The sequence below is a fragment of the Diabrotica virgifera genome, chromosome 7 (assembly GCF_917563875.1).
Source record: "Diabrotica virgifera virgifera chromosome 7, PGI_DIABVI_V3a".
In the NCBI taxonomy this organism is placed as follows: Eukaryota; Metazoa; Arthropoda; class Insecta; order Coleoptera; family Chrysomelidae; genus Diabrotica; species Diabrotica virgifera.
The window spans coordinates 189611320-189627242 of NC_065449.1; the positions used below are offsets into that span (position 1 = coordinate 189611320).

General features: G+C 32.9%; 1 protein-coding gene across 2 annotated transcripts in view; it reads right to left on the reverse strand.

The window, feature by feature from the left end:
• LOC114333041 (protein phosphatase 1 regulatory subunit 16A) overlaps nucleotides 1–15923 on the reverse strand; it is a 194005-nt gene that overhangs the window by 23363 nt on the left and 154719 nt on the right. For both annotated transcript variants that reach the window (XM_028282864.2, XM_028282863.2), the window contains exon 7: nucleotides 15176–15390. In XM_028282864.2, the coding sequence (XP_028138665.1) occupies nucleotides 15176–15390 (215 nt within the window). The remainder of the gene's footprint in view (nucleotides 1–15175; nucleotides 15391–15923) is intronic.

Consider the following 15923-nt stretch of genomic DNA (forward strand, 5'->3'; position numbering starts at 1 on the left):
GCCCCTCCCGAAAATCGGTCCTGGATCCGCCCTTGTTTTGTAGTCCTTCCATTGATCGTCTTTCTATTGGAGAACCATTTCTCGGCATCCTTACTACTCTATTTGTTGTCGTTCGGCTTATATGATCGTTCCATTCTACTCTTCTATTTCCTATCAAGCCCTTTATGTCTTCCACCTTGCATTTCCGTCGTATCGTATTAGTCGAGGAAATGAAGCATTTTGGCTCGCAATTTTTTCGTCCAGCATGGATTTACTTGAAATTTTCACAGAAGGTAGGAAATAGTCCAAGGATCATTTTCTATATCATGCCGCTGTACGATAAAACCTTGGGGGTGGTGGCCACCCCATCTCGGGGGTGGGAATTTTTATTACATTTTAACCATGTAAATCGATGTAAAAAGTAATTTTAGGAAAAAAATGTTTTTTACATTTTCTTCGTAAACTAATATTTTTCGAGTTAGGTATTCGTGGTTGAAAGTGACAGTTTTTCGACGGAAAAATCGACTTTTTTAGAGGGTTTTTTGAGAATAACTCGAAAAATATGCATTTAATCAAAAAAACTGTAGATATCAAAATTGTATATTTTAGTAACACAAACGAAAAATATTTTTACGACCAATACAAACCGAGATACGGCAAGTTAAAGGTGAGCTTTTTTCGTCAAATGCATAATTTGAAATAATCAAAGCCAAATAACGGGAAAACTTCGCATTTTTTCCAGGAAAACTTACATGATGTTCTTTCAAGCATACAATAAGATCTTTCAAAAAAAAAATAACAAAAAGTTTCTAGCATAAAAATTAAGCAATTTATGATCAAAAAAAAGTCGGTACCTGTTTTTCTCTACGAAAAAAACAGTGAAAACAACCCCCTAACTACCCTTGTAACTAAAAATTGGTCTTCGCCTTTCTGTAATTCCTTTTATATTTATATTATCAATACACCCAAGAAGTTTGACCTATTTAAAAGGCCTAATTTTAGAAAAATTAGAGTTTAAAGAAAAATTGATTTTTTTGCAATTTTGCATTTTTTATCATTTTCTTCAAAATATCTCCGAAAATACTGGAGATACGAAAAAATGATAGATTACTAAATTGTTGCTTTTTTAATACCTAAAATTTCCTTTTACATAGATTTTCATTACAGCTAACAGTTAGCGAGATAACATCTATTTACGAGCAAACACCCCCTTATTCGAGCCCTTTAAACCCACCTCAATTAAAAATTAAGGGATCTTACGGAATTTAATTTACACAGTCTTATTACTTTGAAAAATGCTACAAAACTATTATTGAAAAAAGTTTTTATCGCCAAAAATGAAGGAGCTATGTTTATAAAACTAATTTTTTTTTTCGAAAAATTCGAGTAGTCCCCTTATCAATGTCCCTTAGTCCCATTTTCAATGTACCTATATAATACCACAGAGCCGGTTCGTATACTGGATGACCAAAAAACTATTTGTATGTGTATTTTTATATATTTGTAAATTCGTATTTTTGTGTAAATAAATGTTTTTGTAATTCTTTAATTCTACTTTTTTTTTCTGTATAGATCTATTAAATTGTCTACTTATAAAAATTGCAATGTTATTAAGGGTGGTTTTTAAGGGTTGAAATATTATGATATTATATCCTAAAGCATAAAACAATCAAAACCAAATTTTAACTGTATTAAAGTTTACAATGTTTTTATATAATTTTTGACAATAAGGGTAGTTTACATCCCTAAAAATAATCAACGCCCTTGAGGATGATATAGAATATGAAGTACAGGGTAATATGATCCTAACCCCAAATTTTTATGTAAATTGATGCAAGCCGAAATTATTCTTTTAGGATAAGTGAACTTTTCATATATAGCTCCAACAAGGGTGGTTTTAAGGGTTGAAATATTGTGATATTATATCTTAAAGCACAAAACAATCATTATGTAACTAATAAGAAGCAAATGTTGACAATATTAAAGTTTAAAATGTTATATGAACTAGAGGGTGAAATGAGTCTAATCCCAAATTTTTGTACAAATTGATGCTGGGCGAAAAAATTGCGAGGTTTTGCCATTTTTCCAGCTTCATTTCCTCGAATATATATTATGTATTTTGAGCTCTGTCCCATAGTGTATTACCACAGATTTTTCATCTTTGCTTCTTCTTCTTTTTGTATAGACATGACTCTGTCTATTTTTTCAATGTGCCTCTAGTAAGTTGTCGTTACATCGTATTCGTGGTCCTCCCACTGATCGTCTTCCTATTGGGGAACCGCCTTTCGCTTAGTTCTTACTTTTTTATTATTTCGTCCATGATCAGGTTGAACAATAAAGGACTCAAGGAATCCCCCTGTCTTATCCCATTGCCGGCTTCAATTGGGTCAGTTAGTTCATCTTCCACTTTTACTTTTATTTTTTTGTTCTGGTAGATGTTTTCGATCGTTTTAATCATTTCTAGAGGTACCTCTCTCGAGTATAACAAATGGATAACATCCTTTAATGTGACTCTGTCAAATGCTTTCTTAAGGTCCACGAAACATAAATATTCCGGTTTGTTGTATTCCAACAACGATTTCTCTTGAACTTGCCTCATTATAAATATAGCGTCAGTGCATGACCTTCCCGACCTAAAACCTTGTTGTTCTTCTGCTAATGGTATAATTTCATTCAATTTGTTTATCACTTTGGTTGTTAATTTTAATGTTGTGTTTTATAAGTTAATTCCTCTGTAATTCTCCGGGTCCGATTTGTCTCCTTTTTTGAATGCTTGATCTCCATTCTTGTGGTATTCTATTTTGCTCTATTATTTTTTGTACTTACTTACTTAAGCCGTTCTCTTGTACCTTACGGTGTCGAAGATACCGAGGTATTTTTTGTATTAGTTTTAATAGTTGTTTAGTTAGATCTTGTCCTCCGTACTTTAGGAGTTCGTTCCAGGTTCTGTCAACTCCTGGAGATTTTCTATTTTTTTAATTTTCTCAATGCTTCCTTTACCACTACCTGTCCCTCCTCAATGTTTATTGCTTCCTTTGTCGTAACTTCAGGTGTTGGTGGTTCATTATATCGTCGCCTTTAGCAAATAGAGATCGGAAGTAGTCTGCCCATGTTTCCTTCTGAATGTGTTTCATCATCATCATCATCATTTGGCTCTACAACTCTATGTGAGTCTTGGCCGCGTTTACTATTTCCCTCCATTGTTGTCGGTCCTGAGCAGCTATTTCCCATTGCTGTACTCCCATTTTGCGTAGATCGCTGGCTACTGCGTCCTTCCATCTCTTTCTTGGGCGACCAACTGACCTTTTTCCATCGGGCCTTTCCCAGAATGTGGCGTTTAGAAGTCTTTCGTCACTTGATCTTAGTACGTGACCCGCCCATCGTATTCTGTTTGATTTAATGTAGCGTACTATGTTTTCATCTCCGTATATTGTGTGGAGTTCATCATTGTGTCTTCTTCTCCATTCTCCTGTTGTCTCTTCTCTGCAAGGCCCATAGATAGTCCGCAGTATCTTTCTTTCAAGTACCAGTAATTTTGTTGTTTCCCGCTGATTCAGAGTCCAGGTTTCGCTTCCGTACGTTATTGTGGGACGAATTATTGTCTTATATACTCTTATTTTTGCTGGTCTTGAGAGTATTTTTGATTTAAGTAGGGTCCTTAACGAGTAATATGCCCTGTTTCCTGCAATAATCCTGGCTGCCACGTCCTTTTCATAGTTATTTTCAGATGTTATGATCGCTCCCAAGTACTTAAATTCTTTGACGACTTCAAAATTGTATTCATTAATTGTTACGTTTTGTCTAACCCTTGGTCTTGGGTTCTTCGTAACCACCATGTACTTGGTCTTGTCCTCGTTGACCTTAAGACCAACTTCCTTGGCTCCGTTCTCGAATAGGGTGAAAACTTCTTTTGCATCTCTGGTGGATTGTGCAATTGTGTCCACGTCATCCGCAAAGGCTAATAGTATTTTTGATCCTTGGGCGGCAAATCCTGAATGTGTTTCGCTTTTATTAATTCGTTCATCTCCTTTCTTTGCCCTCTGATCATTCTCCATACTTCTTTTTGTGTTCCGTAGAAGTCGTGTTCCAGTTTTGAGAAACTCTGCCAGTGCTCCCTTTTTATTTGTCTCACTAAAGTATTCGTTTCGTTTCTGATTCGTTTGTAGTGGTTGTATGCCTGTTGTGTTTGTTTTGTTCTGTATTGTAAAAAGGCTTTCTTCTTTTCTTCACATCTTATCTTCACTTCCTCTCTAAACCACGGGGTTTTCTTCTTTAATATGTGAGTATTCGTTACTTTTCTCTCTACAAGTGATTCTGTTGCAGCGTTGATTATGTTATCTTTGAGTTTTTGCCAGCTTTCATCGATGTTATCGTTTTCTAATATTCCATTCTCAACAATCTTCTCTGATATTCTTTTCCTGTAAAGTATTCCGTGGATTCCGTATTTAGTCCTTCGACTTTGATTTTTGTTTGTGTTGGTGCTGCCCTCTTGGGTGTGAAGTATTTCACAATGGTATACATTTTTATTTTATACTCGTATTACTCCGTAGAGTAACTAGGTGCATTTTCCGTTGGAACTTTACCAAGCTGCAGACGGGGGATATGAATTGCATAGTGTAGAATTCCTTCCCTTTGTCTTCACTGCAGCATCCATTTGGCTTGCAAATTGTAGAAGCCTTGGAGGTGTCACCAGGAAAATGTACCAATAATTTTTCAATTTAAAAATCTTTTAGTAATATTTTTAATATTTTCAATATTATTAATGTTGCCATTAGGATTGAAAAACTTCATCTTTCAACTGCCAGATGACGCTAGTCACCTACCCTATTTGTTTCAGTTGCAATGTGTGGGAAAAACTCTCGGTGCTGGTCAGTTAGGATATGGAGAACAAGCCTGCGCTCTCTCCGATGAGATTCCAATAAGAATCGAAAATCGCGATTCAGAGAGCTGGATTGAACTCCGTATTCTAATTGAAAAGTAAGATTGTTTTGCCTTCGCATTGCAACTGAATAAAAATGGTATACATTTTTATTTTATTTCGCAATGATTCCTTTTTACATAATACTAGGCTAATACTAGGCTATGGTCGCTACCTACACCTGCTGAGTTGAGGCATCTTACGTCGATTATTTTTGATGGATGTATATTGTATATCTCTGTTGGTTACAACATAATCTATCATAGATCTTTGACCACGGGTGTTATTGAATGTATATTTGTGTTGGTCTTTGTGGTCAAAAAATGTGTTGTTTATTCTAAGTTCGTTATTCGTGCAGAAGTTTATCGTCAGTTCTCCATTTTCGTTTTTAACATTTTCATTGTGTTTTTGCTTAATTCCGAGTATTACTTGGTTACCTATTCGAGCGTTAAAATCCTCCAGTATTATCATCTTCCGTCTAACTTGACATACTACTTGTTGTAATTCGTCATAGATTTCCCTTGTTGTTTGAGGCTTGTTATTTTCTGGACCATATACTCCGATGATGTTCAGGTCTTCCTTTTCTATTCTAATTTTTGCTGTGACAATTCTTTCCGATATATATCGACACTCTTTGATGTGATTTTGGTATTTTTGATGTATTAGTAATGCTACACCTTCTTTGGCCCTGTTTTCTTTTGCTACTCCACTGTAGATTCGTATATATTCACCTAATCTTGATTGTCCTTTTCCTTTCTTTTTTGTTTCCTGTAGAGATATATTGTTGTTTCTAGCATTCCTTGTAACCTCTTTGTGCTAGGTCGTGTTTCTGATGCGTATGGCATTGTTAGTCTACAACTACTTAGGTACAATTGTTGAGGAAGATGGGAAAATAGACAAAAAAATAAACGATAAAATAGGGAAAGCGGGGACAATTTTCAATACATTAAGAAATACGTTCTTTGGAAAGAAAGAGATTAAGAGATACCCAAAGAAGTAAAAACACAAGTGTACCAAAAAGAGGTAGGTCTTCAATGTTCTATGGGAGTGAGTCGTGCACGCTAACGAAGAATAACAAAAGAAAAATCAAAGCTACAGAAATGAGATTCCTAAGAAAAAAAGAAGTGGTCACAAGAAGAGATAAAATAAGAAATGACACAATAACTCAAACTCTAAAGTTAAAACCCATAGAAACAATTATAGGGGAAATACAGCTAGGAAGGCTAGGTCACATCCATAGAATGAGCGACGAAAGAATAACAAAAAAATATATAAAGTCAGAGCATAATAGACTAAGAGCCGCTATAGGTGAAATTTGCTATCATTTTAGGAGCGATAAGACCCTATAACTTAAATAGTAGAACCTAAAACAAAACGTATGAACGTATGACGTGCCGTCACTTTTTAGTGGCACATGCGTCGACAGTAGCGCATCAAACTTTCCATTTATGGACGGGATAAATAAATTAAAAGGTACCCTTCCGCACTCCCAAATTAATTTTTTTTCATTTTTTAAATTCTATGTGATTACAAATAAGACTCAGCGTAATTTTAACCCACCACCCCCTTCCCCCACCATCAAAAACTTTTTTCGTTTTTATTTTTTATGGGGTTCAAATCAATTTTAAAATTTCAAAAAATTCACACGCATAGACTTTTAAAAAAACATGTCTATTTTTTATAGACCTCTAGTTTGAGTGTACATAACTTCAAACATTTTTTTAATATTTATTTTGGAAAAAAGCGCATTATCTTTTTTATGTATGGCTGTAGGTCTAATTTTTTTTTAATCTTGTGTATTTTATTAAACACTATATTTCTAATTTTTTTCAGCTTTTTCCGTAAGGTTCGCCACCTTCAAAAATCCAAAAAACTGTTTTTACGGGGTTTGGAGGATCCCAAAATTGCATCAGAAATTTCGGGAATTAGTTAAGAATTGATATACAGGTTAAGTCATTTTGTAGACTATTTCAAGCGGCCACAAAATTGATCATGAACGATATGACAGTTACGCAAAAACAAATTGCTCGTTTATATTATTGATCTCTATCCATGGCATTCCATGCCGCTCACATATCACAAAATACTTGTACATGGTGCAATCATTAGAAAAATGCTTTGTAGTCAATTAGGCAGCTCACTGAAGAAGCCACAGGAGCGCATATAGGCATTTCCGGTCTTATCGCCAAGATGTCGCCAGGAAATTTTCAAGGAAAAGCTGCAACAGGGATATTTTCGATCGCCTACTTTTGAGTTTGAATCCTGTGATGAGTTGTAGGAAGCAAATATAAAAAAAAAGAAAGAAAGAAAAGTAGTTTCTAATCTGAAACATTGCGAATACTGTTACCTGCCGATTTGAATTCAGCTGTGTATTCTTCTGGAAGAGAAGGTGAAATTTGACTTTTTAGATAATACTGATAGTGGTATTCAAACAATAGGGATGTTCACAAAAAATTAAAAAGTCATTTCAAACATGTAAAACGATTAAGAAACACCCTAGGAATAATTGTCCAAAATTTCAACAAAATTGAAAAAGCCTTTCTATAAAAAATCTTTATGAGAAATCTGGCATTATTTTAAATTTCAAGAACGCTTCTCTATTGGCCTGACGTCACTAGTTGCATACCCCAAGAGCGCGCCATTCTCATAGTGTTACTGTTTACCTGTTTGACGTTTCAGGTCATTTTATTTTGTTCTCTTCTTGTTTTATCAGGGTTAAAGTGGAGTTTTATAGTGAATTTGTTTAGTTTAAAGTGGATAGACTGTTTGTAAGGACATATTTTGGGTTTTACAAAAATAAACAAATAAAATGGAAGAAGGTTTTCAGAAAGCCGATTCGTATAAACTACCGACTGTAGTGTAGATGTAACAATGGTGTATGATTTATTGGCATCTTGCAAAAAAATAAATCTACCACAGCTTTACTGAGTGTATATTTCATATAATTTTCCATGTCTTCTTTAAGCTAAAAAAATAAATACTTAATACTCCACAAAAAAAAAATAGAGAAAGTTGTATGCATGCATTGTACGCATGCATATTGTATACATACATTGGCTGGTTATTACTTTACCTTGGTTAGGTGTATTAAAAATATTTTTATTTTTCTTCATGTGTCTTGTCCGTTGTGGACGTTGGCTATCATCATGGCAATTTTAATTTCATTTGAGGCGTTTCTGAATAACTCGATCGATTTTTGTCCAAATCATTGGCGTAAGTTTTTAAGTCATGAGTGTCTTTTCTTCCGGGTCCGCGTTTGCTCTCTATTTTACCTTGCGTTATCAGTTGGAGTATACGATATTTATCATGCCTCATGATATGACCGAAATATTTAAGATTTCGTTTCTTAATTGTAAAAGAGATTTCTTTTTGTTTTCCCATTCGACGCAATACCTGTACGTTGGTGTGGGTCGCCCAGGATATTTTGAGGATACGTGGGTACACCCACATCTCGAATGCCTCTAGCTTTTTCATTAATGTTTCCATTATTCTCCAGGCCTCTGCGCCATATAGCAAGACCGGAAATAATAACATTTTAGCAGCCGCATTTTTAGTGGGAGAGATATTATGTCGCAATGGGTGAAAATATTTCTCATGCATGTTGTTAAATGTTGCTATGTCCTTTTCAACTCTGGATCTTATTTCGGTTGTTTCGTATTTCGAGTTGACAACTGTTCCAAGGTAAAAAATATTTTTGAACTTGTGTATTATACATTTTCATTTCAACCAATCTTTTCACTAAATTATTAATGATTTTAATATAATATAAAATCATACCTACATCCACATGTAGTTATTTCAAGGTTTACTTTTACTGTATGTATCATTAGAATCCCGTTTTTAGGAATATCCCAGTTTAAGGAATACAAATTTGAGGTCCCGAAACTTTTCATTTACTCTTTAAGGGGGTAGGTGCAAAATCTTGGTCCAATGCTATTTAAATTCATTCATTTTTTTCGAATCCTGAGAAAACTATAATAAGTATTTTTGAAAAATGTAAATGCAGAAAGAACAATTACATTATTACCAAGGGCCGAAAGTCTCTGGAAAACTTCTATAATGTTTATTTTATTAAGTTAGTTCTTTAAGTTAGTTATTTTAAGTTCTAGCTGCAACAAACCATTTCTTTTTCTGTTTTAAATTGGCTGGAACGGTAATAAAAATCTTGTCAGAACTGTTTTTTGATGTATTTACACATCCAGGAACAAAACACCACTTATTTGGCTTTATTTTTAATAATTAAATACGTAAAAAACTGCGCACATTCAAATACACTGAGTAAATAAGTATACAAAACTAGTCGTCGATCAAAGACGTTACAACTGCTGACGTCACAGACCGTAGCCTCGCTGCAGGGTACCGTTTTTCTAACCTCCAAGAAAATCAACATTATGAACTCATTTATCTTAAAAAATATACATTTTTAAACAGTTTTATGATTGTTACGTTTTTATATACCTTGTAATCTATTGAATTTAACTATATTTAAAAATTAGTGAACATCCCTATTAGGCGTGCACGTGATAAATTTAATGACATCATAACCCACTGGTAAAAACTTGACGGCCTCATATATTATTTTTTTCGCTACTGTCAAGTTTAGCAGGAAAGCTCTGTTGCCGAATAAAAAACATATATTTATTCACCACAGCAGCTACCGGTTATACTGTTTCTCTTTGTCTTTAAGAGTGTGAAACAAAGATAAAATCGATTCGATTATCTGAAACACAACTGTCTAGTGACGTTAGTAATTTCTTTTTTGGAAAGTTCAGTTGCTAGACGTGACTGGAAATTACTACACAACCAAACATACCTGCTCATAGCCAATATTATTAATAGTAAACAGACATCAATAACATAAACCTTACGCCAATCAATAATTATTTATTTACACCAGTGATTCCCAAAGTGGTCCAGGTGGACCCCCAGGGGTCCACGAGGGACTCAACTGGGGTCTACGTTGGCGTGAAATAAAAATGGGGGTTCACAAGTTGTAAGTGGGGGTCCACGAAAATTTTATAGTGATTTGGTATTTATTTTAAACAAATTTCCATAGTTTTCGTAAAATATCAAGAGAAATCGATGGAAAAAATCGATGGAAAAAATAATGTTTTATTAGTAGAGACACAAAAATGTCATTATAACGCATTATAATAAGTTATTTTGATTAAAAATTTTATTTTTGTGTAGAAAACCTTAAAATGCCGTTTTTTATACTTTGCTCTATTCCCAAAAAATATGTCCTTCGATTTGATTGAAAATTTGCCCATAGATAGCCAAAACACAGGACTTTTAACTGGTTAAAATTTTTCTTATAGTTTTACAATATAAAAAAACGTGTGAAATAGTAGAAACCGACCGAATGTGATTTTTTTGGCCGAAGCCGATGCCGAAGTTCGGCCTGTAGGATAACTTCGGCCAAAGCCGAAGCCGAAGCAGAAGGTGACTAAATATTTGCATTCATAGTAGGGATAGTCGATGGTCGATGTTTGGTAATCTTGAGTTTTAACAAATACAATAAAATTATTATAGTTTCTCAGAATTTTACTACGTGAGAAATATTCAAATGAAGATCTTTGAGACATCTTGGCCTATTGTTAAAATTTATATCCTACCTACTAACTGAAAGTTTGTAAAACGTTTTAGTTTATTAGGGTATAAAATAGGGTGTAAATATTATTCAAATTATCAAACGCTCGCCGAAGCATGTTGTTTAGAGATTATTTATATAGTATAGTATACTCAGAGCATTATATTATTCCACCTTCGGCGAAACCTTCGACTTCGTTTTGGCCGAAGCCGAATTTTGGCCGAAGGTTTAAATATTGGCCGAAGGTGGCCGAAGCCGATGCCGATTAATCGGTCGGTCTCTATGGAATAGTATCAGAGTCAAAAATATAGGCGTCTACTTTAAGTACAATTAACTGGGTAAATATCGACCGTACGAAAAAAATGGTTAAAAAAAATTGTAGGTAATAATTATTGTAAACACGATTTATTTTGAACAATTTCAGTTCCTAAAATTTTTGTCGAAAAGTTGAAAATGGCGGAGGTATTGAACAAAAACCACTCGCATCGGTCTTATACTCGCGCCTTTACCGCATACGTACAACCTGAAATATAGATTTTAGAAAAAAAAAATGAAAGAGATTAAAATTGTATAAAATTGAATTCTGTTCATTTTTGTATAGGTACATTTTTATTATAAAACTAATAATAAACGAGATAATTCAATAATTATGCTCTAATTGTCACTATTTCCCTCCATAACTCGGGAAATATCGACGGCACAAAAAATTTATAATAAAAGAAATTACTTATAGGAAATCATATTTTCAACAATTTCAGTCCTTACGCTTTTTGTAGGAAAGTTAAAAATGGCGGAGATATTGAGCAAAAACGGTTCTCCTTTAAAATCAAGATGGCGGTTAAGGCAACGGCAGAATTCATTCGCAATTTTAAATTTACACTACTATTGATCCCCTAAAGCTTAGAAAAATAGAATTTTGCTTGGGTAGCTCGGCATAAAAGATCAAATGCTAACTCGACTGGATTATATAATTTTGACTCTGATATTAGTGCATGTTAACTTTTCTTGTATTGTAAAACTATACAAATTCTTTTAACAACTTAAGGTCCTGTGTTTTGACTATATCTGCGTAAATTTTCAGCTAAATAGAAGAACATGTATTTTGGGAATGGAAGTAAATGTAAAGAGTATTCTACAGGTTTTCTACCCTAAAATTTGATCAAAAATATGTTTTAAATAAAGAAACTTGTTATAATGCCTAATAATCACATTTTTAAGTCCCTTCTATATATACTTTACGATAAAAAATTTAAAGTTTAAATAAATTCCAAATCACTGTAAAATCGCTTGGAATGATATTTTGAGAAAAAAAAAAGAAGAAAAAGACTGTTAGACCTTCATTAATGTCTTATTTTTTCCACCCATGTTCTTCCCACCCCCAGGCAATTTTCTAGACCCGCCACTGACGTGCACAGCTACAAAATACCACTTCTGCTGGGGGTCCACCGAAACCAGTAAATTTTTAAAGTGGTCTACGAGAAAGAGTAGTTTGGGAACCACTGATTTACACCATTATAATGTATTGATAACAAATGAGAAAATTATTTATTGTACAAAATAAAAATACATATTTTGTAGAAATAAATTCCACAAAATTTTATGAGATTTGTATACACTCCCACTATTTCTAATAATTCTTCTTTTTTTAATGAAATATTATTAAGTTGATTTGAACAGTTAATAGTGTGAGGTAGGAATTTTTGTGTTGTATGTTTCCTATTCCGAATGTGTCATAGTTAATCTCGACAGAACGAATTCAGTATAACTATCTGTACTATAAGTGTCAAACTCATGTTATCCTAGAGATGGTTATTAATATAAGAGTTTTGTTTATACAGGGTGTTTCATTGGGAAACGGAAATACTTTAATTGTGAATAGAGGTCACCGAGGCGGTTCTAGGTATACTATAGTTTTTGCCCTACCGACTTTTATAACCGAGTTACAGGGTGTTTTATCGATTTTGCCAATTTCTTTCCTAAGCCATAACTTTAGAACCACTCTGTATATTTTTTTGTTATTTGGTACACATGTGTCTCATCCAAAACCCAAACGACCGACATGCTAATCACAAGAAAAATCCAGGTCCGGATTAACAAAAAATTATAAAGTAATTGTGACCTTAAAACAACACCCTGTATATTGAAATTCTGAAAATATGTTTGCATATTTGAAAAGAGCATAAAAAACTAAATCTAATCGTTCGCTTTAATTTTTCGGGCAGACAATTTTATGACTTTAATTTTGAAATTATATTGAATTTTTTAAGAACTCTGACATTAAAAAGCAGGTATTATTAACTTTTAATTATAAATTATTAAAGCTGTTGAATAAATACTCATTTTAAAATTAATCAATACTTATTTACCACATTGGAACGACCCAATTATTAATCACAAGAAAAATCCAGGTCCGGATTAACAAGAAAACATAAAGCAATTGTGATCTTGAAACAACACCCTCTATATTGAAATTTTCAAAATTTGTTTGCACATTTAAAAAGACCACAAAAATCTGAGTTTATCGGTTTGCTTTCATTTTTTGTGAAGGAAATTTAATGACTTTAATTTTGAAATTAAATATATTGATACTTTTAAGAACACTGAAATTAAAAAGCAGATTCTTAAAGCACTTTTAACAATAAATTATTAAAGTTATTAAAAAAATACCCATTTTAAAAATAATTAATACTTATTTACGACAATCGAACGACCCACTTACAAATCACAACAAAAATCCAGGCCGGAATAACAAAACAATATAAAGTAATTGTAACCTTGAAACAACACCCTGTATATTGAAATTTTCAAAATCCGTTTGCACATAGGTATGAAAAGAGCACAAAAACTGTTTAATCGTTCGCTTCAATTTTTTGGCCAGACAAATTAATGAATTTAATTTTGAAATTATGTCTAAATTTTAAGAACTCTGGGAACTCATAATAAAAATTTCGATATAATTTCAAAAGTAATATCATTAAATTGTCTGCACAAAAAATTAAAGCGGGACATTAAACTTAGTTTCCGTGCTCTCTTTAGGTGTGCAAATGTATTTTAAAAATTTCAATATACAGGGTGCTTTTTCAAGGTCACAATTACTTTGTATTTTGTTGTTAATACAGACCTGGATTTTTCTTGTGATTAGTAAGTGAGTCCTTCTAACGCAGTAAATAATAACTGATTAATTTTAAAATTAGTATTTATTCATTAACTTGAATGATTTATTATTAAAAGTGCTTTAAAAACCTGCTTATTAATTTCAGGGTTCTTAAAAATTTGAATATACATATTTAATTTCAAAATTAAAGTTAATACATTTTGCACAAAAAATCAAAGTGAACCGATAAACTCAGATTTTTGTGGTCTTTTCAAATGTGCAATTTTGCAAATGTCAATATACAGGGTGTTGTTTCAAGGTCACAATTACTTTATGTTTTTTTGTTAATCCGAACCTGGATTTTTCTTGTGATTAATAATTGGGTCTTTCCAATGTTGTAAATAAGTATTGATTCATTTTAAAATAAGTATTTATTCAATAACTTTAATAATTTATAATTATAAGTTAATAATACCGGCTTTTTAATGTTGAGTTCTTAAAAAATTCAATGTAATTTCAAAATTAAAGTCAAAAAATTGTCTGCCCAAAAAATCGAAGCGAACCATTAGACTCAGTTTTTGTGCTCTTTTCAAATATGCAAACAGATTTTTAAAATTTCAATAAACAGGGTGTTGTTTTAAGGTCACAATTACTTTATAATTTTTTGTTAATCCGGACCTGGATTTTTCTTGTGTTTAGTATGTCGGTTTGGGTTTTGAGTGAGACATATGTGTACCGAATATTAAAAAAATATACAGGGTAGTTCTAAAGTGATGGCTTTGGAAAGAAATGAGTAAAATCGATAAAACACCCTGTAACTCGGATATAAAAGTCGGTAGGACAAAAAATTTAGTATACCTAGAACGGCCTCGGTGACCTCTAGTCACCATTAAAGTATTTCCGTTTCCCAATGAAACACCCTGTAGATTTGAAGTTGATTAAAATATAAACTGTCCTATGAAACTGTCTACACACTAAATTCTGTTGCTTTAGTTTCTCGATTTGAGTTTGATTCAAATTGTTGGATATTTTAATTGAATTGTATTAAAACAATTATATATCTGCATTTCGTCTTCCCAGATTATAATTTGAAAACAATATTTTGACATAATGTTTAACCTCCAATATTATGACAGACGTCAATTACAATTTCCAATCTCACCAAATGTAATAATGACGTCATATAAACTCGTCACTAATTCTGGCGAATGAAATGCTCGCTGGAATAGGAATGGCATGTCAAAAAAAAAATATAATTATTCCCTATTATATTTTTTTCAAATTTAGAATATGGCAACAAGGGGAAAATTAAGTGTAACCCTTATTGTTCGACCTTTTCTTCAATAGTGATTTAATCTTCTTCTTCTTCTTGCGGCGTAAATACATAATAATTTTAAAAAAGTTCGTAAATCTAGAAAGTCACGTTTAAACTAACTATACAAAGTAATTTGTCATTTTCACATACATAAATACTAGAGATATACTGTCTCCCAAACGTACTATCTGCATCTGCTGCTCCTAAATCTATAGAAACATTCAGCACGACTATAGTTATTGTTACTAAAGGTAAAGAGAATATAGTATGTATACTTACATTGCTTTCCGCTTGTAACCTGAATCTGGCTTCTTCTACAGCGTCCCTTCTTGCTGTCAGGCCTTTATCTCTCAAAGACGTCCGCCTAACGGATTGTGTACGTGTGTTACTCTGAGATCTTCGAACTTTTCGTTTAGCTTCTGCTTGTTTCTTTATTTCCTGCTCCGTTCTGAGTTCTAGAATTCTGTCTTTTATTTCAGGATCTTCACAAATATCTGCAAAAAAGAAAGATGGTTTTTATAAAATATTTTATAATTAGAAGAGAAATAAACAGAAGTTTTAATAAATCTTCTTTTGGATGCTGGACTGAATTTCAAGATCAGAAGCTTGAAAATAAACTGCTTCTGTACAAAGCTATACTTATACCAGTTTGGTCATACGTAATAGAACTATGGGGCTGCAGCAAACCTTCAAATACGAAGATACTCCAAACATTCCAGTACAAAATACTCCGTATGATAAGTAAATCTCCATGGTACGTATCCAGCCAGACACTTTACAATGATCTGGACATCCCACTAATCAAGGACTTAATACAGAATCGTTCAATAAAATATAAAAATCGCACCACTGATCACACCAACGAATTGATAAATAATTTATTCACCCAACCACTTGCTGAAAGAAGACTAAAGAGAATATGGCCAGACGACCTACCACAATAATACTCAGAGAACCGTCACTGGACGGTACCTAACTCATGTTAATTGACTTACATACCATTTACTTATTACTTTTTATATAGAGT